The following is a 27,531-nucleotide window of genomic DNA, read 5'->3' on the forward strand; positions in this document are numbered from 1 at the left end:
TAGCCGCGAAGACGTATTTCAGAGAAGCTTTCCCCAGAGTCATCTGTAACATTACTACATTGGAAACAACGTAAATACGAATCAGGAGAGGGTACCATGAATCCTGGCACACCAGTATGGTGAAATATCCGGTAGTCATTCAAACCTCGTCCGTTGAGAGTTTTTAACGTCTTGGAAAATGCTCATGAGAGACTGGGAAGAAAACAAAAGGGGGGCTACAAGTTGCACACAGCATAATTCCGTCCTGTGTGTGCGTGCACACGCGTGTCTACATTGCAGAAGAACATGGCAGAATGGTGAGGTGGTCACCCCAGGGGGGGAGATATTGGTGAACCTTTCCGTGGCTCTCTCACTCTCTACTTTCCAAAATTTCTATAATACATGCTTTTGCTTTTTATAATCGGAAAGCAGGAAAACAACGGAAGACTGCAGGATCTCGGTCAGTCTTAAAAAAGAATCCTTCTAGGTCTCAGAGATCAGCAGGGATCCAGACCTTGTGCTACGGCCTCTGGTGAAGCTCTCACACCCAGGAACTCAGAATGTGACCGTGTTTGGAGACAAGGCCTCTGGAGAGGTGATGACATTACAATGGAGTCATTCGTGGGGGGGCTGCTCCAAGATTAAGAAGTCGGCGCCTTTGGTCCGGTCTGTATGAATGGGCCCTCCACGCATGCACATGCGTATAGAGCACACGCGCGTGTGTCCTCTCCCCTGCGGACAGCTCCTGAAGCCAGAGACTTACTGATCTGTGTTGGGCTCAGTATGTGGCACAGTAAACACATTTATGCGGTAAATGATGTATCGATTCCCTGGGTACAGAAGCGCCGTGCACAGATATTACATAGGCCTCCGTGGCCGCACGGAGTGCTGGCCCCTTTCCAGCTCTCGTTCTACGATTCTCCGTAACTGGGTGCATGTGGGATCCCTTTCCAGTATCAGGTGCCACGTGACTGTCAGCGGCTTGAGCGGGTGACGTCTGCAACGTCCGAGGCTGTGCAGCAGGACAGTTAAGCCTCCTGTGTTCGTCCCCCACAAGACGCTCGCCACAGGACCCTCCCTTGCGACACGCCCGCCCTCCCCGTGCTGCAGCTCTGCTCACCTGGACCTGCTGCAGGATGTTTTTCAGCTGAACCAGAAACTCCTTTGCTTCTTTCGCCTTATCGGAAACTCCATTTAAGGCCTGTGACAGTTGGGCCTAAAAAGATACCGAGCGGTGAAAAGACAAATCCGGCATGAACGGCCCTGAGTTTGCGCCGCACCCGAAAGGCTTGTGGGTATGTGAGGGGCTAGAACGGATCCCGCGTGCTGGAGCCGTACGGACTGGGAGCCCTAAGGCATCCTCTGGAAGTGGGACGCAGCCTCCTGTGGCGGTCCCCTTAGCCCTCCAGAGTCCTCCCCTTGCAGAGGGCAGTGTGGACAGAGGGGGCTCGGAGGGGACACCAGTTGCTGGCACCCAGAGGTGGAACCGCCAGCCCAGATGGAATCTATGGCCTTTTTAACAAAATGCATACACGTGCAATCGAACTGGTCTTCGAACCTAGCTGCTGGAGACTGATGACCTTGATTGTGGCCATGTTGACCATGAGTCACATTTTGCTAATTAAAAAACTGAAGACGGGGCCAGAAAGGCCAGGGTCATATCCGGCCCGCCCTCCCCCTCTAGCTTCAGGTCTTTGTTCCAATGTCACCTGGTCAGCGAGGCCTTTCCTGGTGACCCTATGAAATAGCCCTCTCCCCTCGCTCTGCTCTGTTCTTCTTTATAACATTCATCACCACCTGACACAGGTTTGTTTACTGACGGTCTCCCCTCGCCCGCACGTAAGCTCCCTAGAGCAGGGACCTTGCCTGGTTTGTTCACCTCTAGCACTGGGCACGTGGTAGCACTACATGAATATTTGTGGAATGGGTGAATCCGTGAATGAGATTCTTTTTTTTTTTTTTTAAGTTTATTTCTTTTGAGAGAGAGAGAGCGCACATGCATGCAAGCAGGGGAGGGGCAGAGAGAGAGGGAGAGAGGGAATCCCCAGCAGGCTCCACACTGTCAGCACAGAGCCCAATGCAGGGCTCGATCCCATGACCCATGAGATCATGACCTGCGCCCAGAGTTGGACACTTAACCGAGCCACCCATGTGCCCCAGTGAAGGTGATTCTTTAGACCGTACCAATGATTCTCAAAGTGTGGTTCCTAGACCGGCAGCATCGGGGTCACCTGTCACCTGGGACTTTGAAACACGACTTCTCTGGCCCCACCCTCGGCCCTACTGATCAGAAACTGGGAGTGAAGGCCCAGGAGCCTGGCTTTTATGAAGCCCTCTCAGGGGATCTGATGTAGTTTGAGATCCACTGAACTGTACCAACACAGCCTGGTTGAACATCTCTGGGGAACATGGTAAATGAAGCCATGGAGTGGAAAAGACCACTCAGGGAAAAATGAGGAGAGAGAAGGAGGGAGCCTCAGACCCAGGAAGCATCCACACTCAAGATGAGGTCAGGGTGAGGTCTGGGCTCTGTCCTGCCCCTTTCTCCACTGGCCTCCCCATCCCTACCCCCACCCCAGGTGGTTTAGGCTCCGCCCCCCACAGCCCACACAGGGGGTACCACTTTCTATTATAAGTATCTATGCACGAAGACTAGCCAATGGAACTTACAGGAATGACAGAAGGGTTCCATGTCTGCTCTGATTCGGCAGCCACCAGCCACGTGTGGCTGCTGAGCACTGAAAAGTAGCCAATGTAACTGAGGAGGTGCATTTTATTTATTTATTTAAAAAAAATTTTTTTTTCAGCGTTTTTTATTTATTTTTGGGACAGAGAGAGACAGAGCATGAACGGGGGAGGGGCAGAGAGAGAGGGAGACACAGAATCGGAAACAGGCTCCAGGCTCTGAGCCATCAGCCCAGAGCCTGACACGGGGCTCGAACTCACGGACCGCGAGATCGTGACCTGGCTGAAGTCGGACGCTTAACCGACTGCGCCACCCAGGCGCCCCAAGGAGGTGCATTTTAAATTGTATTTAGTTAATGCTTCACATGTGGCCAGTGGCTGCTGGTGTGGACAGCCTTGGAAGGTTACAGGTCCCAGGATAACTCAGCCCATCCCCAGAAAGCTGCACCCACAAAGAGACTGAGATGTCAGGATCATTCATGGGCCCCAAGAGGATCTTCAACAATCGGGATTTTATTTATTTATTTTTTCAAGATATATTTATTTTTTTTAATTTAATTTTTTAAAATTTACATCCAAATTAGTTAGCATAGAGGGCACTAATGATTTCAGGAGTAGAATCCTTAATGCCCCTCACCCGTTTAGCCCATCCCCCCTCCCACAACCCCTCCAGTAACCCTCTGTTTGTTCTCCATATTTATGAGTCTCTTCTGTTTTGTCCCCCCCCCGTTTTTATATTATTTTTGTGTCCCTTCCCTTGTGTTCATCTGTTCTGTGTCTTAAAGTCCTCTTATCAGTAAAATCATATGATTTTTGTCTTTCTCTGACTGCCTAATTTCACCTAGCACAATACCCTCCAGTTCCATCCATGTAGTTGCAAATGGCAAGATTTCATTCTTTTTGATTGCCGAGTAATACTCCATTGTATATATATATACCACGTCTTCTTTATCCATTCATCCATCGATGGACATTTGGGCTCTTTCCATACTTTGGCTATTGTTGATAGTGCTGCTAGAAACATGGGGGTGCATGTGTCCCTTCGAAACAGCACATCTGTATCCCGTGGATAAATGCCTAGTAGTGCAATTGCTGGGTCATAGGGTAGTTCTATTTTTAGTTTTTTGAGGAACCTCCATACTGTTTTCCAGAGTGGCTGCACCAGCTTGTATTCCCATACAATAGGGATTTTAAATGCAAGTTTATCAGTGTCCAGAAAAGTGTGGCACCTTCCTCCCTATTACACTCTCCCAAAGCATGGGGCCCACAGTGGCTGCAAAGTTCCTTCCCCAAGTGGGGGGGAGGCATCTCCCATGAACCTATATAGTCCTTGATGCTGGGGACTTTGTCTTTTGTCTTTGCATTTCTAGCCAGTGATGCCGGCACAAAGCAGGGGCTCAGAAAAGCCTCACTGGCTGGATAAAAAAAAAAAAAAACAAAACAGATTGATTGCTTCACTGGAGGTACATGCTAACATGGGACAGATTCCAGGAGACCTATCACTGCTGCGCGCACCCTTTGCCAGCAAGAAGTTCTGAGAGGCGGCATTAGTGAGGGTCCTTCACCCTCTTCCTGGTACTTGGAGCCAACATGGCTCTGTCCCCACTCCATCCGGCCAGCACCGGCCTCCCAGCAGCCCAGCCCACCGCAGGGCCTGTCCACCTGCTTCCTGCTTGGCAAGTAGACCAAGGAGCGTGGCAAGGAGCCCAAGAACAGAGTGATTTTGAAGGACACAAGTGACCTTAGGCAAATACCCAGCTCAAAGGGGAATAATCTCACAGCTTGGTAGACACTGCTTCCAGACCCACCAGCTGCCTGATCGTTCCAGCTCCTTCTCTCAATGCACCCCCAGAGAGGCTGTCCAAGCACAGACCATCCCAGGGCCCAGCAGCGTGCTCATCCACGTGGGGGCTCCTGTACCCTGGTCTGCTATTTCCCCACGGAAGAGCCCCTGATGGCAGTGTGAATGCCGGGGGGCATTAATGGAAGTCCCACAAGCACAAACTTGTACTTTTCTTGACCCCCGTTGCTCTGTGCGTGGAATGGCCACAAGTCACCTCTACTTGCCGGGGGGACAGCATTGTAGAAGCTGGACCTGGGCATTCTAGTGGAAAAGGAGCAAAGGTTCTGGGGGCAAAGGTGGAAATCACTTCTCGAGGGACAAATGGTTTATATGTTGGCTATGTGTTAGGGGTTTACAGCATATTGTGTTTTGCTTCAGTTTTTCTTTTTTTTTTAATTTTTTAAATGTTTGATTCTATTTTTGAGACAGAGAGAGGCAGAACATGAGCAGGGGAGGGGCAGAGAGAGAGGGAGACACTGAATCCAAAGCAGGCTCCAGGCTCTGAGCTGTCAGCACAGAGCCTGATGCGGGGCTCGAACCCATCAACTGCGGGATCATGGCCCGAGCCGAAGCCGGACGCCCAACCGACTGAGCCACCCAGGCGCCCCGCTTCAGTTTTCCTTAAGACACGTGCTTTTTCTTTTCTACAGGGACTATTTGGAGTGCTAGCAGAGGACATGGACAATTGTCCTTTTCTTTTATTTGTTTATTTTATAAAGAACATTTTTTAAAGTTTTACTTATTTATTTTGAGAGAGACAGAGACAGTGTGAGCAGGGGAGGGGTAGAGAGAGAGGGAGAGAGAGAATCCCAAGGAGGCTCCACACTGTCACTGTCAGCCCAACTTGGGGGCTCGAACTCACATAACCATGAGATCATGATCTGAGCCAAAACGGAGAGTCAGATGCTTAACTGACTGAGCCATCTAGGTGCCCCGAGAATTGTCTCTTTCTGGTCTGAGAAATAAGAATGGATCGTGTTGTCTCTTTGGATGGTGACTATACCAAACTCTTGGAAAGAAAGGGAATATCCAGGCAGAAGGTGAAATTTTTTTCATGACTGAATGGATTTTTAAAAAATCTTTGATTCCAGGATGGTTAACATACAGTGTTATATTAGTTTCAGGTGTACAATACAGTGATTCATGACTGAATGGATTTTAACCTGAATCAAAAAAGTTGCATTTTATGTCTCCCTATTCTTTTTTTTTAATGTTTATTTATTTTTGAGAGAGAGACAGAGAGGATGAGAGACAGCAAGCGGGGGAGGGGCAGAGAGAGGGAGACAGAGGGTCCAAAGCAGGCTTGGCACCAAGAGCAGAGAGCCCAATGCGGGGCTGGAACTCACCAACCATGAGATCATGACCTGAGCCGAAGTCAGACGCTTAACCAACTGAGCCACCCAGGTACACATTATGTCTCCCTATTCTTTTAAGGTTGGAATTACGTTCCTGTAAAGTCTCTGAATGGAGACAGGCAGTTGAAAATATAAGTATTTACCATCTGGGTCAAACCAGCTGCCTGCCTGGCCCAGCAAACTGTCTTCACCAAGAGCAGCTTCTAGGTACACAGGGCAGTCCTCTGCCTTCGTCTTCCATATTCTGGATGGCGGTGCAGAGCATTATAACGCATGGGGCATGAGAACTCTGGGCTAGTGTGGTTCAAATCCTGGCTCTGTCACCGGCTGTGTATCATTTTTATTTCTTCCTTCCATATGCCATCTCTTTGTTCTGTAGTGTCCTCTACAAGACGGGGATGATAGTAATAACCCCTCCCTCCAAAGACGTCTTACTATTATGCAAAGACCATGTGAGGATACAGTGATGGGGTGGCTGGCCATTGGTAAGGCAGGAAGAGAGGTCTTAACAGGAAGTGACTCAGTCAGCACCTTGATCTTGGACTTGCAGTCTCCAGGACAGTAAAAAAATGAATCTGTTGTTGATTACCTCGGTCTGTGGTATTTTGTTAGAGGGGCTGAAAGAGACCAGGGCGTGAATTTATCTAAGTTACCTGACTGGAATCTATTATATTTTCATTGCAAATGGCCTCAGAGATCATTCTCATCCATTTGTCATGGGCTCTGTGCAGAAGGTCCTAAGCTGCCTCTGTTTAAACTCGGTCCTTGTTCTCGAACATCCTTGGCTAGACACCAGGGGTCTAGACATGGCTCAGTCCAACCTCTCATTTCATACACGAGAAAACTGAGCCCCTAGTAAAAGGTGACTGTCAAGGAGTGCACAAATGCATTAGCATATTACCTTGATGGTAGATGGCACAAATGATACGGGTAGTATGCCTTACACACAGTAAACACTCATGAAATGTTTCTTTCGTGAAATTGCCCAAGGTCATACAGCTTACTAAAAGCCATTCCTGTTTGAATGTAAAAGGTCTAGAACTCCCTAGGCACCCCTCTCAAGGAAAATATTGTCCATAGGCTTGAAGGGGGTGGAGGAATGAGACCCATGTTATTACAGTGTCTATTTGTGTTCATTTAACACCAGCTACTAATGTTTGGAGAACATTTTTCCCATGAGCTGCTGAATCCTTCCTTTTAGCACTAGAGACCCACTACCAAATGAGAAAAGGCAAGGCTCCCAGTAGAACTGTTAGCCCCCATCAACTGGGGAGTGAGGTAGGGCTTTGAGTTCAACGCTGCCCGTATGCCCTGATGGGGGAAATGTGTGGTTACATGATGAAGCTCACCACTTAAAGGTCATGCCAGGAAACTGAATCCTGCATATCCAAATTACCTTGTGACTGTTGTCTCTCAAATAGCTCTGACCATGTCATTTCCCCTCTCACCAATGGCCTCCACTCCCCACTGAGTCACTGTCCAGTCCTTAGCTCAACGTCCAAGGCTCTGGACATTGTCACCCTCTCTGGCGTTACCTCCCAGGGCTGCCCATGTGGTTTCCACCCTTCGGTCAGACTGGACTCAGCAACCCCTGGGCTCCCCTCCTCCTTGCTTGGGCTCCTGCAGTTCCCTCTGCCTCACAAGCTCTCTCACTTCTGCTTTGCCTGCGGTTGCCTGTTAACATCCCATCCATCTTTCCATCCATCCATCCATCCTTCCATCCATCCATCCATCAAGACCCTTCCCAAATGCTACCTCCTCCTGAAGTTTTGTGACCTTCAGCAAATGGAGTGTTCCCTTTGAATTCCTCAAATAGGGCTGGCTTCTAGGACATATCTCACTGTCTTTGAGACAGGTGGCCCAGGAGAAGTGCATTAACTTTCCTGTCCTGTTGGCCAGTCCCAGCCCCTGGTGCCTGGCAAGCTTGCCCTGTGCATGTTGTGTGGGCAGCACGATGCCTTACACCTAGAATGTGCTGCATAAATATCTGTGTCAGTGAATTGATTTTGTTCTGTCTGGATTTTGTCTGACTAGCTCCCTTGAGCTATTCAAGACTCAATTCTCCCACCTGCTGGGCATAATTAAAATGGCCATGTGGCCACTCTGAACCCACCATTTCCAGGGCACAGAGCCCCATATGGTACTGGGCATTGGCAATCTGACCCTACCCTAGTGATTGAGATGATTTTCATGACTTCTGGGTGTTAACTCTTTCTAGTTAATTGCCACCACAGATCCACCCAAATGTAGTCATACTAGGTGGGACTTCTGATGTCCTTCCAATCCTGGCTCCTGCTTGAAGACCTGAGCAAACTGCCAACAGCTGGAAAAGCCCTGTCTCATAGCAGCACCCTCCTTTCTAGCTGGCAGACAACAGCTTTGTTTTCCAGTCTTCTCCAACCTGCTAGCCACACGCTTCAAGAGCCCAGTAACTAAATGACTAAAACTGTCCTAGTTGTCAGCCTAAAGTGAGGCTCGGAAAGCCAGTGGTGGGATTTGATTGCCGTTACTATTGAAGCAGATGCAGTGACAGAGCTGGAGACTGGAAAGCCTAGCACTCCAGTCCTTGGAGACAGCTCACAGGGACAGGTGGGTACATGGAGTTCCCAGGAGGGAGAAGTGGATAGACCCACGCAGGGTGCTGAGATGGGAATGAGAATACCCTCCCCGCAATGAGGCAGTGGCAGCCAGGCCTCCCAGAATCCTCTAACCCATAAGGCCCTTCCTTCCCAGTCGGCTTCCAGGACTCAGCCCCCACCCCCAAGGGGCCAAGTCATAGAGACTTTGATCCACGGGGTGTGAAGGACTGATGCTAAGGGGCAACATGGACAGGGCCCTTAAGTAGAAGTCTGCTTTGAGACAGATCAGACCAGTATTTGCTCTGAGGGGAGCAATGCTGAATGGCAGACTTCTTCTGGGTTTACTGTGGGTCACAGGCTAAGGGGACCCCCCCTCAGTAGCACAAAATATCTTTGCCGGAAGAACTAAGCAACCAGGGGTTACCCAGACAGCTTCTTTCCAGTGGATGTGGGCCAGGTTTGTGGGGGGTCCCCTGAAGCAAAACAGTTTAGAGGATCACAGCTCTGTCCCCACTGGCTCCCTGTGTTTCTGGCCACTAAGCCAGTAAGGAAGAGACATGGTGTTTGAATGGGGCTCTAGATGCTAATCCAATGCTCTGCCCTATGAGCCTGCCAACCCCAGAACCTCTAGATGGAGGCTACTGCCATGGCCCTGTCAACACTGAAGAACTGTTATCTACGAAGACCACACCCTCCCTTACTGCCCCCACACAGCGTTGATGCGAAATAAGAGAATGTTCTGAGAGGATCTGCCTTGTCTTGACTTCTCAGACTCATTCAGTTCCCCTGGTTGTGAGTTCTTAGGCTGTATTAGTTGCCTGTTGCTGCTATGACACGTTACAATAAACTTAGTGACCCACGCCAACACTGGTTTTATTCTCTTACAGTTCTGGAGGCCAGAAGTCCAAAGTGAGTCTTATGGGGCTAAAATCAAGGTAAAATCATGGCTCATTCCTTCTGGAGGCTAAAGGAGAATCTGTTTCCCTGTCTCTACCACTGTCTAGAGGCACTACCCCCATCTGGCTCTTCCTTCATCATCCACCTCTTGCTGTTGTCCTCATGTCTTCAACTACCAACTCTGGCCTCCTGCCTCCTCTTACAGGGACGCTTACGATGACATTGGACCCAGTTGAGTAATCCAGGACCGTCTTCTTATCTCAAACTCCTTACAAAGTACTTTTTGCCATATCAGGTAACATATTCACAGGTCTGAGGATTGGGAAGGGGATGTTCTTGGGGCCATTATTTAGCCTGCTACACCTAGCAGCTGAATTTATCTTTTCCATGAACACTTTTTTTTTTAATGTTTATTTTTGAGAGAGAGCGAGCGTGAGTGGGGTGGGGCAGAAAGAGAGGGAGACACAGAATCTGAACCAGGCTCCAGTCCCGGAGTTGTGAACACAGAGCCCGACGTGGGGCTTCTGACAGACTGGTTATAGATGGGAGGTTCCCATGACCTCCTCCTCGGGGTTTGATTAATTTGCTAGAGCAGCTCACAGAACTCAGAGAAACACTTTACTTACTAGATTATTAGTTTATTAAAATGGGATATAACTCACGATCAGTCAGATTGAAGAGATGCATAGAGTAAGGCCTGGGGAAAGAGTGCAGAGTGACCATGTCCTCTCTGAGCCATCACTCTCCCCAAATGTCCATGAATTCACCAGCCAGGAAGCTCTCTGAGCCCTATCCTTTTGGATTTTGATGGAGGCTTCATTACAGAGGCATGATGGATTAAGTCATTGGACACTGGCAATTGATTCAACCTCCAGCCCCTCTCCCCTCCCTGGAAGTTGGGTTGGGGGTGGAGGAGAGGGTGCCAGAGTGGGGAGGGGCTGAACAGCTTAACCCTCTGGTCCCATGGCCAACTGTAGGTTACCTAGGGGCTTCCCAAAAGTCACCTCATTAATGTAAAAGAAACCTTTATTGCTCTCATCACTTAGGAAATTTCTAGGGTTTTAGGAGCTCTGTGCCAGGAACTGGGATGAAGACCACATACATATTTTATTTTTAAATCACAATATCACACTATCATCGCACTAGGAGGGTGTGAGAGGCAGACTAGAGAGGTGGGGGAGGGGCACACGGGCAGCTAAACTCTAGAAGAGCAAACAGAAAAGAGGACTTGCTTTTCATCTGTAAAGGGCATTCCCAATGGCTCTCTCTGCTGTCACTAAAACTAGATGTCCTGTCCCTCAGCCTAATCAAGTGCCCACATCCAGCAAGTCTCCACAGGGAAGTACCACCAGGAGCCCTCTGCACACAGCCCGGCTCAGAGACAGTTTGCAGTCCCTCCTCCTCCTGTGCTTCTGGGGCACTTGGCTTCCTCTGGACCTGCCTTTCCTACACCTCCTCTGCAGCGTGACACCCCCTCGGGAGACACTAGAGAAGGGATACATTGAAAAAGGAGCTGGATATTCACAGAGCATCTGGCACGCTCACACAAAGGAGGAGGTGGTGAAATGGGGTTGCATGGGCCCCAGGGTATTTCTCCCACCTTTTCATCCTCTGCTAGTAGTAATGTGTTGGTTTTTAAAATTTGTGGCTGGAGATGCATGAGCAGTGTTAAGACATACCCACCCCCACCCAAGCAGGTGGCCTCCTCAGTCTCCCAGGGTAGAATCCTACTCCCCACTTGGGGAGTCCAAGCCCACTGACGTCTTTTCCTTGCATCTTCTGAAATGTTCTCTTCTGCTGTGTAAGAGCCGAAGGACCCAGCAACTAGGACCCCAACGACTAACACAGTGGTGACCTTCCAGCTTCATCATTCCCCCGGGAGGCCTCTGAGCTTTCCGTTCATAGATTTATCTTCTGTTTGAGATTCATGTGCCTGGTAAGACACATGACCTTGCTGATCAGGTAGACATAGATGCCATGGGACTATGTTAGTAAGACGGGCAGGCCTCTGACAGGGGATAGAAGCAATCCAGATGGCCAGAGCAATATCTTTCCATTATCCCAGCTTCCATCTGGAAGGGAGCAGGGAGAGGCTGACTGCCGTTTTCCCGCAGTCAAGATACTTCTCAATTCAAGCCCTCACCCTTGATCAGCTTCAAGAGGATGTGTTATGGGTTTAATTGTGTCTTCCCAAAGAGATATGTTGGAGTCCTAACCCTAGTACCTCAGAATGTGAGCTTATCTGGAGATATGGTCTTTACAGAGGTGTTCAAGATCAAATAACGTCGTTAGGGTGGGCCCTAACCCAATACGACTGGGGTCCTTATGTACAGGCACAGAGATAGACACTCGTGGAGGGAAGACACCATGTGAAGACTTGGGTTATGCAGCCACAGGCCAAGGAACTATCAGAAGCTGGGAGAGAGGCCTGGAACCAATCTTCCCCTAGAGCCTTTGAACCAAGTGGCCTTGTGTTGCCTTGATTTCAGACTTCTGGCCTCCAGAATTGCGAGAGAATAAATTTATGGCATTCCAAGTCACTCAGTTTGTGGTACTTTGGTGTTTTTTGTTGTTGTTGTTTATTTACTTAAAAAAATTTTTTTTTACATTTATTTATTTTTGAGAGATGGAGAAAGACAGAATGTGAGCAGGGGAGGGGCAGAGAGAGAGGGAGACACAGAATCCGAAGCAGGCTCCAGGTTCTGAGCTGTCAGCACAGAGCCCGACGCGGGGCTCGAACCCACAAACTGTGAGATCATGACATGAGCTGAAGTCAGACGCTTAACCAACTAAGCCACCCAGGTGCCCTGTTTATTTACTTTTTGAGAGAGAGAGAGTGAGAGAGAGAGACAGCTCAAGCAGGGGAGGGGCAGAGGGAGAGAGGGAGACAGAGGATCTGAAGCAGGCTCTGTGCTGACAGGGGAGAGCCCCATGTGGGGCTCAAACTCATGGACCATGAGATCATGACCTGAGCCAAAGTCGGATACTCAACTGACTGAGCCACCCAGGTGCCCCAGTTTGTGCTACTCTGTTATGGCAGCCTTGGCAAAGTGCAAAAGGGTCTTAGCAGGACATTCACAGAAGTCCTGCTTAAACCATAAAGCCAGGGGTTGATCCTGATCTGTTCTGTCCTACCTTGAAATGGATTCCTCCTTCTATAAAAAATCCTGTCTCTGCCACAACATCTCTCCCTCTGACCCTTGGGGTTCAAGGTTTTCTCTTCTGCAGCTCATGCAGAACAAAGTCATAACTTCTCCACCAGGCCGTCAAGACTTTCATCTACTCATTGGTTTACTCAGTCAACAACCATCTGTTGGCCTCCCATAGATGAGGAAGCCACGTTATATGGCTGGAAGGATTAGCACCTTCTCCCTCCCTGGGCTAACTTGAAACCCAGGCACCTACGTTCCAGCAGATCCACAACCCTGGCTTCTCCCCCACAGCTGTGAGCCCTTATCCCAGCTGTCACTTCCACTAATAATGGACTCTGCTTGCCCAAGTCTCACTCACAGTTCTCCTCTTCCATGAAGCCTTCCAAGAGTCCATGAGTTTGTGGGACCCCTTCTCCACTGTTCTACCTTGGCCTTTTGCTTTCCCCAGTGATAGTCCTTATCACTGTGTGTCTTGAGATCTAGTTCCTTGCCTACCTGCCGGTGTCACTCACTGGCTTGGGACTTTCAGAGTGAGAAGTTCTGTGCCTGCACAGAACAGGCACTCAGTAGTGTCTGTGAATTGCTCGCTAGTGAATAGTGAATTGACTGAATCTCGTGCCAGGGACTCTGGGGGCAACAGAAAAGCAGGGATAAGTCTTAGTTCCCTTGGGTGAGGTCCAGGGGAGCAGCTGTGGACTGTACTTTGTTCTATTTCTAGGGGCTCTGATGCCCCATTCCTGAGGTAGCCTCACCTCCTGGCCTGCCCCGTCTGGCTCATCCCAGCTTTATGGCCCCTTCCAGCGGTCCTACCCTGGTGGGGGTGCCTGAGCTCCACTCCTTTGGGCAATTTTAGATTCTTCCCCATTTAAGATGAGAAACGTAGAGCCAGACGCTTTTCTGACTTCCTTCCTTTGCTTTCCTTAGATCCCTCCAAAGCAGATGGGTGGAATGGAGGGAGGTCTGGGGGGAGGGGAGGCTCCTTTCTTGCAGAGAGGTTTCAGATAAAGGCTATGCCAATCCAGACAACGGTGGAGTGTGGCCAGGAATGGATGCCGTGTAGCTACATGTTGGCTGGCTTGACTCAGAATTTCCTGCAGATGGATATTTTCCCTAAGTCAGCCACTCAGGCTTTGGTAGATGGGAGACGATGACTGAAGTGCTTCCAAGGTCCCAGTTCAGCTTCACACTAACTCAGGCCCTGAGAGCACGATAAGCTGACCCTCTACCACCTGCCAGCCATGAGTTCAGATGCCCTGCCCCATGTTCACCCAGTGACTCCTAGAAATGGACTTTGGAGTCCGGGTCTGAGTGCAAACCCTAATTTTATGTGACCAAGTTTCTTACCCTCTCTGAGCCTTTGTGTCCTTAACTGTGAAATGGGGTAATGACACATGCCCCCATAGGGCTGTGGCAGGGTATTAGTGAGAGCATTCACAGAAAGCCCTGGGTTCAGGGGCATTCCACGGATGGTGGTTCTGAGCATAATGAGACCCCAGAGAGGGCTTCTCCAGGCAATTGCAGGGCCATACTTTTCTTTTCTTTTCTTTTTAAACTTTATTTATTTATTTTGAGTGGGAGGGGGCAGAGAGAGAGAGGGAGAGAGAATCCCAAGCAGGCTTCACACTGTCAGCGCAGAGCTGGATGCGGGGCTCGAGCCCACGAACTGTGAGATCATGACCTGAGTGGAGATCAAGTCAGATGCTTAACCAACTGAGCCACCGAGGCGCCCAGGACCATAGTTTCCCTGCTGTTGGCCATCCAGTTCTTCATAATAGTACTTTATGCTGCTTTGAGAAACTGCCTTTTCCCCCACGGGGGACAGTCTGGCGGGACTGGAATCAGCCCTGATATCATCGCCTTCACCCCTACAAGGGGCAAACGCATGCCCTGATCTAGGCCCTTAGTATACCAGCTCCTTAGAATTCAAAACTCGGCAAAGGGACAAACAGACCTGGAAAAATAAGCTTTTTTTCCATTGCTCCCTGACCAGATTCCTGCTATTAGACCATTCCTGTTGGGGCTTGCTTCTCAGCATTTGGAAAAGCCTTTGGAACTGGAATGCTGGGTTCGAATCCCGGCTCACATACTCCCGTGTCCTCGGATGAATCATTTCATCTCTCCCTGCCCCCCTTTTTCTCAACCACGGAAAGGGGGATAATGGCGGTAGGTACCTTCTAGCGTGATGAAGTGCGTTCAGACGTGCGAGGAGCTGAGAACAGAGCGCGTCTCCCATGCAATGCTGTGCATGTGCTCACCACTGCTATGCCTTCAATCCCGGCCCTCAAAGCTCCCCCTGACTCAGCGAGCGCTCAGCAAAAAAGGGTGATATTTCCAATAAATCCTCTTCGATTTGAGTTGCCCAGAATTGAATTCTTTTGTTTGCAACACAGAACTCTGACTAATTTAGTGGCAAGGAGGCCAAACAAACACAGATAGCTGTGTTATCATTCATGATTCGATGAATCTGATCCTTATGGAGATGGGGAGACGGGGAGACCTCTTTTCCTTCCTACCCACGACTCAGCTTCAGACTCCCGACTCTCCAAATGCTGACAGCTCAGGAGTTCTCCATGAGCTCTTGCCCCCAGGCATGCAAGGGTTGGGGGGCAGTCCGGCCTGTCTGCTGGAATCTTGAAGCTGCCAATATTGATAGATCAGAGCCCCCAACCAAACTTCCTGGCTGGGACTTCATGCTGAGGTCAAAAATAAGAAGAGGCAGGCCTCCTGGCTGATATCACCAGGAAGTAGCTTCTAATCATTAAATATACCCACGGGCACGCGGTTGCTTCTTATTCCGAGAAGGGGGTCCATTAGAGCCAAGTGACTCAAGGGTACCCATGTGCAGGAACCAGACTCAGAATAATTGGAAATTGCCTGTCCCCCCTGGGACTCGGGCTTGCCAGTTCCTGTCGCGGTTAACAGGCAAGGGCAGCGGCTGCGGCCACCTTCCAGACACAAACCACCTTAGCACAACCTGTCGGGCTGCGCCACACCTTTGTACCCTTGCCTTGCTGTTCCCCTGCCTAATGTGTCCTCCGCTTTGCCGACGCACGCAGTTGTCATTCGAAAATCGGCTCAAGTGTCCCTCCTCCAGGTTGTCCTGTCCCCTCCCTCCTTCACTCTCCCAGAGTCTATGGAGATGCCCTTTTCTGGGCCCCCGTGTCACCCTACACCTTATTATATTATACTGTTGTCATGCGTTTATTTTCTCTTCGGCTAAGCTGCGTGGTCCTAGAGGATGGAAATTCTGTTTGCTCCACCTCTGTATGAACTACCAGGGTACAAAGTATTTGTTGAAAAAATGAATTATGTTTTTTATTAGACAACAAGACATGGAATTTCGTAACGTGAACCACGGATTGGAAGCAAGGATTAGAGCTTCTATTTTAGCTTTGAATTTTTTTTCTTAAGTTTATTTATTTATTTATTTCGAGAGAGAGAGCATCAGTGGGGGAGGAACAGAGAGAGAGAGAAAGGAGAGAGAGAGAATGCCAAGCAGGCTCTGTGCTGACAAGCACAGAGCCCGATGTTGGGATTAAACTCACAAACCGTGATATCATGACCTGAGCTGAAACCAAGAGTTGGACGCTTAACTGACTGAGCCTCTCAGGCGCCCCTCAAACTGTCACTTTTTTTTTTTCTCAACGTTTTTATTTATTTTTGGGACAGAGAGAGACAGAGCATGAACGGGGGAGGGGCAGAGAGAGAGGGAGACACAGAATCGGAAACAGGCTCCAGGCTCCGAGCCATCAGCCCAGAGCCCGACGCGGGGCTCGACCTCACGGACCGCGAGATCGTGACCTGGCTGAAGTCGGACGCTTAACCAACTGCGCCACCCAGGCGCCCCTCAAACTGTCACTTTTAAACTTGCTCAGGAAGTAGATTTATGTTTCTACCATAGTAGAATACATGGATTTTAAGCAAAATGAAACCATCCAGAAAAAGGTTCAGGACAGAGAAAAGAAGTTCAAGGAAAACCAAAGTGATAAAAAAGTCACCTCCGGACAGGATGCCCTCTTCCAGGAGTCGTATGTGTGACAGGGAATATCTACCCCTTCATCGTTCAGGGGTTCATGAGAAAAAGCCCAAATTAAAAAAAAAATCAGGTCTGAAAACAAATCTAAACATGGTTCTGGTAGAGGACAGTGCTAGATTTAAAAAGTGGTTCCTCATTATTATGAAATCAAATGAAAAGATAGAATTTTTTTCTTTATTTTAGAAAGAGAGAGAGAGCGAGTGTGTGTGTGACAGTGGGGGAGGGGCAGAGGGTGAGACAGAGAGAGAATCCACGCTCAGTTAGGAGCCCGATGAGGGGCTCAATCCCATGACCCTGGGATCATGACCTGAACCGAAATCCAGAGTCGGACGCTCAACTGACTGAGCAACCAGGCACCGCGAAAAGATAGAAACATTTTGACCAAGAAACAGAGCAGGGCTCAGAAGGGAGAGGCAAGATAGTGAAGTGGAAAGAGTGTGGTTGTATCAGACAGTGTGAAGCTAGTTAAGCCATCGTAACAAACACTCCCGCACACAACTCAGACGCTTCCAACAGCAAACATTTACTTCTTGCTCTCATTCCTTGTATGGATGGGGCAGGAAGTACAACCATCCCACAAGGAGGGCAGAAGGTGCTTTGAAGAAATAATAAAATGTAGTAACATGGGATGCCTGGATGACTTGGTTGGTTAAGCATCCCGACTTTGGCTCTGGTCATGATCTCCTAGTTTGGGAGTTCGAGTCGCACATCAGGCTCTCCGCTGGCACCATGGAGACGGCTTTGGATCCACTCTGCCCCTCCCCTGCTAATTCTCTCTCTTTCTCCCTCTCTCTTTCTCTCTCTCTCAAAATAAATAAACTTTAAAAAAAGGGATGTTCTTAAAAAATATATATATATATAGATGGGGCACCTGGGTGGCTCAGTCTGTTAGTGTCTGACTTCAACTCAGGTCATGATCTTGTGGTTCATGAGTTCCAGCCCTGAATCAGGCTCTGTGCTGACAGCTCAGAGCCTGGAGCCTGCTTCAGATTCTGTGTCTCACTCTCTCTGTGCATCGCCACCCCCCTCAAAAATAAATAACATTTAAAAATTTCTTTTTAATGTAGCAACATGATGTCTGGAGTCAGTCCCTTTACTAGCCATGGCCTCCTGGGCAAGTCTTCGCTCTTCTATAGAATCTATATGTTGTGGATTACAGCACCTACTTCTGACTTGTGACAATTAAAATTGAAAAACATATCACACCCTGTGCCTTTTTTTTTCTTCCTTCCCTTGGGTCATCCACCCCTCCTTCTACGATTGCCTTCTTCCTCCATCCTCTACCTTCCATGCTGTTGACTTCAATGCAATGGATCTGACAGGAGTCAGAACAGCTTAGGGCAAGGCAAGTATTTGAGCGAGGGGGACGGGAAAGGAAGACAGAGACGGTGGGAAGAATTGCTTCTTAAATACAAGTGCTGACAATTGCTTCTTAAAGACAAGATTGTGGCTTTATATATTCAGGGAGAAATAAGAAATACATCCCTAATGTGTTTCACTATTTGTATATGACTTTATTTTAAAGGAAGTAACAGGCTAAAAAATAACATGCAAAGATATATATGAATGGCCACTACATTTGTAAAATTTGTGGTAAAAAATTATACACAATCTAAATTTTCAGGAATAATGATTAGATAAATGGTGCTTTATTCAGGTAACTGAATACTCAGCATCCATTAAAATGGCAAATATATTTCTATTTTGACATAGAACAATCTCTGTGATAGATTGTTCAGTAGAAAGAAGAATATAACACCAAAAAACACATATAAAAAATCTCATTAAAAAATTATATATATAGGGGTGCCTGGGTGGCTCAGTCGGTTAAGTGTCCGACTTTGGCTCAGGTCATGATCTCACGGTTCGTCGGTTCGAGCCCCGCATGGGCTCTGTGCTGACAGCTCAGAGCCCGGAGCCTGTTTCAGATTCTGTGTCTCCCTCTCTCTCTGCCCCTCCCCCACTCGTGCTCTGTCTCCGTCTCAAAAATAAATAAACATTAAAAAATATTTAAAAAATTATATATATAAATAAGTAGTGTGTGTGTATACATGGTATATACCGTGTGTGTGTGTGTGTGTGTGTGTGTGTGTGTGTGTATGTATCTATCTATCTAGCCACTATAAAGATAATTATATATGTGTGTGTGTGTGTCACACATTGTAAGTTGTAAAGGTACAGGTGATTTTTCACATTTTTCTTCGCATCTTTGTATTTTCTGGATTTTTTAAACAATGAGTGTTATTCTTCTTTTTCAGTCAGAAAAAACAATAAAGCTATTTCTGTTTAAAAAAAATAACGTGACTAAGATCTCATTTGAAATCTCCACCACTAAGCAATTTTAGAACGAAAACTAACAGCCCCATGTTCTTTCCCCCAAATACCTTCTAATGCAGGATTTAAATGTGAGAACAACGTCTTGATGCAGCAATAATACATATGTATTATTGCTGCTTTTATTTCTGTATTGTAATTCCAGAGTAGCTAACATACAGTGTTAAGCGATGATATTTCTTTGCTGTAATCCTGGATGGTTAATATTTTCAATATAGTTACTTCTGGTGATTACCGTGAGGACTCATGAGAAAATGGTAAGGCTGAAAAGGCTCCCATGAAGCCACCTTCCCCTCCATCCCTTCTCCTACTCTTTGCCCGGAGTCTTCAGACACCTGCAGGTGTCCAGCACTGCCACCTAACACCCTTGGTCCCTCCCCTACCACAGGACCTTCATTGCCCCTGACCCACAATTGGAGTCTAAACCCCCACGGCCCTTAGTGAGTCTGGTTTCTGCAACGTCAGGAGCAAAGCCAGTCAATGTGGCTGAATATTGTCACAGGGTTTTAGGAAACAGTTGGTTTGACCTGCTTGGATTTGTAACTTCTGTCTCTCGATTGCCAGCTCTTTTTTTGTTTCATTTCTCCGTCCAGGTTGATTTATGAATGTTATTGTGTGCCATGGGTTGAATTGTGTCCCACAAAACTTCCTATATTGAAGTCCTAATCTCCAGTATCTCAGAATATGACTTATTTGGGGTGAGGGTCATTGCAGATGTAATTAGTTAAGTAAAAAAAAAAAAAAAAAAAAATGAAGTCACAGTGGAGTAGGGTGACCCCTTATCGGATGTGACTGATGTCTTTATAAAAAGGGGAAGTTTGGGGAGGTCTGGGTGGCTCAGTCGGTTAAGCATCCAACTTGTGATTTTGGCTCAGGTCATGATCTTAAGGGTTCATGAGTTCGAGCACCATATAGGGCTCTTTGCTGACAGTGTGGAGCCTGTTTGGGATTCTCTCTCTCCTTCTCTCTCTCTGCAGCGCCCCCCCCCCACTTCAAAATAAGTAAATAAACTTAAAAAGCGAGGGAGGGGAGTTTGGATACTGACACACACACACACACACACACACACACACACACACACACACGGAAAATGCCATGTGAAACTGGGAGTTCATGGCCACAAGCCAAGGAAACACACTGAAGTAGGAAAGAGGCCTGGGTTCCATCCTTCCCTAGAGCTTTCAGAGGGGGCGTGGCCCTGCTGGCACCTTGATCTCTGACTTCTGACCTCCAGTACTGGGAGAGAATAAATTGTGGTGGTTTTAAGTCACCCTTTGTGACAATTTGTTTCAGCAGCCCTAACAAGGGGCCATGATGTATACTCCTTTTACCTATCTATCTAACCATGTATTCTTTCATATGTATTCACTGCATGGGATCATATCACACGTCCTCAGTCTCCACATCATAAATACAAGTACTGAGTTAAAGGGAAGGCAGGACAAGTTCCTCGTACCTTCAGGAAAGAAGTCGAGGACCGCAAGGAATGATTGCCTCAAAGGTATGATAGGGACCTTTACTCCATCTCATTTCATCCCACACCAGTCTTTCAAGTGGAGGGAAACTGAGGCAGGAGAGCCATTAAACACTAACCCAAAGACACAGCTCCGAAGTGATCCTAGATCTTTTGATTTCAATTCAAATCCTTCCCATGACTTCAGCCAGCGAAGGACCAGAAGGTCGGTCCCGATGATCCTGGGATAGATCTCTCTAGACATCCATTTTACGCGATGGTGTGAAGTGGTCCCGCCAGAGGACCGACGCTGGAAGATGGACCCAGTGCCCTTTCACACCACACTTGACCCTGACAATAATACCACGACAATGATGATGATAGTGGCTTTCCTTATTGAACACCTACTACGGCGTGTGCACTGCCTTAGTTTCTTAAAGTGCATTATCTCATTTAGTACAAGGTCATTCCCTGGCAAGTGATGGAGCTAATATTACACTGTATATTAATTACACTGGAATTAAAATTTTAAAACTTAATGACAAAAGCGATGTAGCAATGCTAACATCTAGGAAAAATCCACCAACATTTCCAGCTAGCTTCTGTCATGCCATGAGATCAGCTCACTGTTTCCGATACCACTTCCATATATAACGAGAGAAAGGAGTGCCATGCCAGCAAGTGTGGATGGCTCTTTTCAATAGGGGGACCAGAAAAATGCAAAATCCCTCCTCCCCTCATTTTCCGTACCGTTGGCTGAATCACACTCTGTTTCGTGATTCACCACGGATTCATAAGGATTCCACTGGAATAGTCATTTGTGGCATTGCTCTTAAAACACATTTTGGTATTGTCACTATTCCTTTATTAAATAAATGTTTCTCATAGCCTACTGGGTGCCAGCCGCTCTGCTGGGTACTGTGAATACAAAGATAAATAAGACAGTTCTTGCTGTCAAGATGTTCAAAGTACAGTGTTATTTATGCATGTGATGTATAAAGTTGGTTAAATAAGGACAGACACCTGGTAAGTCTCTGTTAGCTGCAAGACCCCATCGATATGTATAAATAAGGAAAGTCTAATCAAGATGGGATTTTATTTTTAAAGCTGTCTGGAGTATTACAATGAGTATTACCTGTTATAATAAAGTCTCGTCTCTGTAATAAACTACTTCTCGGAGTAATAAAGACTCTGAGAGGACCCTATTGGCAGAAAAGTAAAATTGGGCACAGCCATGACCATGAAGACTGGCCAGAGAGCAGACAGTAATTCAGATCATGTGTGGGTGGTACCAAACAAGCCTGGGATAGGATGTCGGGCCCACAGACCCCACGGGACCAGAATCCTGACTTTGCCAATGCACAAAAAAACATTTGCTGAGCAAAGGCGAGGGGACCTTTTTATGGCCCAGTAACCCAAACTGCTTCGTTAGGATCAGGCCAACTGTCGTCACTGGTAACCATAATAGAATTGTTTTTGTGAGAATCACGTTTGATGAGAATTGAGAGTTTTCTTTCCATGGTCAAATTACGGAAAATACCATTTGCCTTTTTGTTGGGACACCTCCTTCCTTTTCACCCCTCCAAATTCTTCCAGTTCTCTGAAACTCAACTGCACCTCCCCAATTCTCACAGCCCTCCCTAACGTCTCTGCTGGTATGACTCCCTACTCTGAGCCCGTTCATTCTTAGGTTGGTTCCATGCACTTTCAGCACAAGTTACTCGTGCTCTGGAGTTGTTCTTTATCTTTTGTGCCTCAGTGGAGAGATGAGTCTATCTAATGACCAATCCAAAATCACCCTATTAATCAGCCCTTGGGTCCAGTCCCTTTTATCGCCTCCTTTGTCCTGTGAATCTCTTTTCTCATCCAGCTCTCTCACTTCTTCTTCTCCTCCTCCACTTCCTTCTTCTTTTCCTTCTCCTTCTTCTCCTTCTCCTTCTCCTCCTCCTTCTTTTCTTCTTCTTGTTCTTCTTCTTCTCTTTCTCCTTCTCCTCCTTCTTATTCTCCTTCTTCTCCTCCTTCTTCTCTTCCTTCTCCTCCTCCTTCTTCTCTTTCTCCTTCTTCTTCTCCTTTTGTTTCCTCTCTTCCCTCCCCTAACCCATTAACCGAGCAAAGCAAGTTGAAATGTTCACAGATTTTTGTTACCAGGTTTTACTGGCAAACAGGGTAAATATAACACCTGGGGAAATGATGAAACATTACAAGAATCTTCTAAAGGATTATGCCCAAGCTATTCCTGTTCTCCATTGAAATTGAAATACAGCTAATGTTTAACCTTTCTTAGCCTCTCAAGCTAGATGTCCCCTTAAATGCAGCTGCTGGAATCCAATTACCCTCATTATTCTTTTACCACTCCAGATCCAATATGTTTTCAGTAAGTCTCAGGTGCTAAAAAAATGGGTAACTGAGGATCCCTTGTTTGTTTGTTTTTTTAAAATCAGGAATGGCATCATATTTCTCAATGTCCCTTTGCTTCAAGTGGATATATGTTAAGCCCTGGCTTACTCTACCATAAAACATTCTTCTTAACACCTCACACATTGCTGTACGTGTAAGTTCCTTCTTTCTTTCTTGACTGATAAAACTCACACTCATCAGTCATAACATTAGCTCAAAGATCTTGTCTTCAGTCTCCCCCTTACTACTCTTTTCCCCTCCCCATTTGAAACTCTAGGCAGAATTAACTGCCTTTTCCTCTCTGTTCCCTCACTGGCTTATTCACATTTAAAATATGGCACTTGTTCCACTTAAAAAAAATTATTTATTTACTTAGAGCACGAGAGAGCACAGGTGAGGGAGGGGCAGAGAGAGGGAGACCGAGAATCCCAAGGAGGCTCCTCCCTGTCAGTGCAGAGCCCGATGTGGGGCTAGATCTCACCAACCGTGGGGTCATGCATGACCTGAGCTGAAATCAAGAGCTGGATGCTTAACCCACTGAGCCACCCAGGCACCCCATCTGTTCTACTGTTTAATATTAATTCTATGCACATAAGGTTGTACATAGAACAACATTATCAAATGATCCTTCTTCTCCAGTTGGCGCTGAGCTCTCCTGTGGCCTGTTTTATGCGTATCCCCAGTCCCCAGCACAGCCTGTGAATTACAGTAGGTGCCCAACAAATGCTTATCCAATGGAATGTTTTGATTAGATAATACAGAGCCATGAAATGATGTTTGTTGTCATTCATATGCTAGAGGAAACATGAATAGACTCAGGAACGAAAGCTACCTTAACTGTGCAATGTTAACTCATAACATTATTTGGGCTCCATTACACAGATTCCCTCACCACCACCATCATGACACCCGACAAACCCTAAAGGAGCAAGAAACGTGACAGATAACAGCATGAATCCTTCCTGCTTTACCCAGGTGGCTCTGAGGCCTGCGTACCTGAACTGAAAAGAAGCTTTGGGCACCAGAGGGGCCTGTGTAACTTCCCATGAAGCCCATGAGGTGGAAATCACTCGAGGAACTATTAAATTTTTTTTTTAATCCTGTTGGAATACATTTTTCTGTGGGTCTCACACATTTCTGCAAGTCTGACCATGAAGTACTGATTACTCTTTTTTTCTGGACAGTCTTTCCAAGAATGTTTGTAGAGACAACAATCTTGGAAACTAGAGAGCTGTTTCTCTCTGGAGCAAAGTGCCCCATGATAACTGCCCTTTATAAAAGATTTGGGCTCTCTGGGGCGCCTGGGTGGCGCAGTCGGTTAAGCGTCCAACTTCAGCCAGGTCACGATCTCGCGGTCTGTGAGTTCGAGCCCCGCGTCAGGCTCTGGGCTGATGGCTCGGAGCCTGGAGCCTGTTTCCGATTCTGTGTCTCCCTCTCTCTCTGCCTCTCCCCTGTTCATGCTCTGTCTCTCTCTGTCCCAAAAATAAATAAACGTTGAAAAAAAAATTAAAAAAAAAAAGATTTGGGCTCTCTAAGTTCACACTTCCTGTCTTGTGATGCAACCTACTATGTGTGCAGGTGGATCTGGCCCTCTGCATACAACCCAGGGTGAATCGCGGCTCAGGGAATTGGCACAGATATACTGATCGATACTCTGACTACTGCTATTGCTGGGAGTGATAAATTGTTCTTCATCTCTGCCTCGAGTCTCATGTCTTCTGCCTTCATGCATGAAATTGTAGTAACTGGATTCGAGAGCTTGTACATAGGCTAAAATTTCAAACGTCTCACAGTTCCTGACACTACTACTCCCAGCAGGATCTTCTTGACTTTAATGTGCCCTGGCTTGCCCCTTTGTGCATCTTCGTATTCCCTAAAAGCTACAGGTGTGGCCCCTGCTAGATTGGACTGTAAGGAGGACACACATTCATCAGTGATAAGCTGCAAATACTTGGAAAGGAAGCCAATTTGAGAGGTAGTAATCACACCTCCAAACAAACCAATGGTATATGGTGTTGTTCCCATGAAGACTGTGAAATAGGGTGAATGATCTATTGTCTAGAGCAGGCAGTCGTTTTGGAGTCTCTTTATTACATAGGACTGAAAGGGAGCAGCCACATGTCCCAGTGACTGGGAAGATCCCTGTTCCCTGAACTGAATGTTTTCAAGCAGCATTTCTTTAGCAGTGACTGAGCACTGCTCAGAAGTAGGGTACTATCTTAATGAGGTTTCTTATTCTTTTTGGTTTGACTCAAGTAGGCCACTGTTTGCCTATTCTTTATTAATCTATTTCAAAAGGTATTTAAGGCAGTTTGCAAGGGGCTATAGAATTCAATAGTGCATCACTTAAACGAGAGAAAAAGAAGGGTGAGGACATAAATGGAGCCAGAAATAAAGCTTGGAATCCGTAACATAATTAAATCTATTATGTATGTATCAAATATTTGGCTCTAGACATTTTGACAGCTGAAGAGAAAAGGGAACCTGATTAGTTACATAATCTAAAGTGATCATTAGATTAAAAAAGGGAAACTTCTGCACCCCAGAAGTTGCGTTGAAGGAGGAATGTGGCAATCACTACAGGGAAGTACAAAGCTCCACTGGGATCCTTCTTCCATCCAGAACAAAATCCTAAGCCACTGAGGACAGACAGCAACTCCTGTCCTTCTACCTCATTGCTCTGAATAAGGTGAAGACCTCTTATGGCTGGAGAAAGGGAAAGAGAAAAACCCTATGTTTCTGGGGGATATGCAGAAAACAGTCATGGGTCCAGACTATTTGAAGCTTCCTACTGCTGGAGAAGGGACAAGACAACTAAGAAAATGCAGAGGAAATCTGGAAATAAGCTAATCACTTGACAGGACACGGTCTAGGAAAGAATCAGCGAGTTTGAAGAATAGTCAATAGAAATTATTGAAACCATAACACAAAGAGACAAGAAAAATGATTAAAGAAAAAAGAACAGAACATCCAAGAACTGTAGAATGATATCAAACAATCTAACATATATGTTATTGGAACTCCAAAAGGACAAGAGAGGGGCTCCTGGGTGGCTCAGTCGGATGGGTATTCAACTTTGGCTCAGGTCATGATCTCACAGCTCATGAGTTCAAGCACCACGTCAGGCTCTGTGCTGACAGCTCGGAGCTTGGAACCTGCTTTGGATTCTGTGTTCTCCTTCTCTCTCTGCCCCTCCCCTGCTTGTACTCTGTTTGTCTCTCAAAAATGAATAAATGGTAAAAAGAATTTTTAAAAAAAGGACAAGAGAGAGAGAGCAGAGCAAAAAAATTATCTAAAGAGACAATATAAGAGAATTTTCCCAAAATAATAAAAGACATCAGACCACAAATCCAAGAAGCTCAGAGAATTCCAAGCGGGACATGAATATATAAACTTCTCTCCATCACTGCTGCCTCTCTCCCAATTAAAGTAGCCCAGACTACTGCAATCACCTCCAATTTGTCTTCCTGCCTCTATTCTTGTCCCCCTACTATGCATTTTGCAAACAGCAGTCAAAAAATGATATTTAAAAAAAAACATCACTTCCAAGCTTGAAGGTCTCTGGCAGTCTCCCACTGCATTCATTTACCATAAAATCCAACCTGTTTCCTGTGGCTGCCAGGTCCTGTGTCCTCCAGACCCTGCCTATCTTTCTGCTTCTGCCACTTATTCATCTTTCTTATACTCCAAACACAGGGGCCCATTTCTGTCCTACAAACACACTGGGCACCTTCCACCTCTGGTTCTTGGTTCTTGTTTTCCCTATGAAATATGCTACTTTCAGAACTGGGCAGGGCTGGCCACATCTCATCCAGTTTTCAAGTCTTGCTTTTTCCATCTTCCCCCCCAAAGAAGTCCACCAAGTTTTTTTTTTTATCACATTATTTTACTTCCATCTTAGTGGATATCAGATAATTTCTGATATCAGATAATTTCTGATATCCACTAAGAAATCATCTAATATTAGAAATTTATTTATTTGTACACTTGTTGATCTTCCTTTTCTTGGGACTACATTTATGCTTTTTGTGAGAAGAGAACACACCCTTCTGTAGCCTTGGTGTTTAGAATGGTGCCTGGTATGATTTAGACATTCACAATCTACTTGTTGACTGAAGAAGTAATTAGTTGAATTGAAGAATAAATACTTATTAGAGGCATAAGCTCAGAAAAAGGACTTAATGGTCAAGAGGCATCCACCAGCTTTTAGTTATCCATAGTTAAGTACTAGAGATCACTTTTAGTTATGTGGGTATACCGCTCAGCTGATAGGCAAAGCCAACCATATGGCAACACATAATTCATTGAATGATGGTAAGCCACAGTTTTCATTTTAAGAGGCTTCTCATTTCTGATTATTCATATTTTATTGGTTTACAGCCTTTATTACTACCACCCAGAATCCAACAATTAATAAGAATTAAGAGATTGGACAACATTTGCTTACATTTCTTAACACAGCCTTGACCTCATTTTTAAAAACTATGTACTGTCTGTGGGTGCCTGGGTGGCTCAGTAGGTTAAGCATCTGACTCTTGGTTTCAGGTCAGGTCATGATTTTACTGTTCATGGGATGGAGCCCCCTGTTGGGCTCTGTGCTGTCAGCACAGAGCCTTCTTGGGATTCTCTGCCTCTCTCATTCTTTCTCTCTCTCTAAATAAATAAATAAACAACAAACATAAAAAAAAACAACAACTATGTATTGTCTGGGGTGCCTGGGTGGCTCAGTTGGTCGAACATCGGACTCTTGATTTCAGCTCAGGTCATGATCCCAGCGTTGTGGGATCAAGCCCCAAGTTGGGCTCTGCACTGAGCATGAAG

At 46.6% G+C, this 27,531-nt stretch overlaps 1 protein-coding gene across 2 annotated transcripts in view; it reads right to left on the minus strand.

The window, feature by feature from the left end:
* The window catches only part of TRIM67 (tripartite motif containing 67), a 50,513-nt gene that overhangs the window by 13,339 nt on the left and 9,643 nt on the right, over nt 1-27,531 (minus strand). For both annotated transcript variants that reach the window (XM_047088717.1, XM_047088716.1), the window contains one exon: nt 1,100-1,195. In XM_047088717.1, the coding sequence (XP_046944673.1) occupies nt 1,100-1,195 (96 nt within the window). The remainder of the gene's footprint in view (nt 1-1,099; nt 1,196-27,531) is intronic.

This window comes from Lynx rufus, unplaced genomic scaffold (assembly GCF_022079265.1).
Source record: "Lynx rufus isolate CCGP_SWC_20201006 ecotype Redwood Valley unplaced genomic scaffold, mLynRuf1.p SCAF_25, whole genome shotgun sequence".
NCBI classification, from domain to species: Eukaryota; Metazoa; Chordata; class Mammalia; order Carnivora; family Felidae; genus Lynx; species Lynx rufus.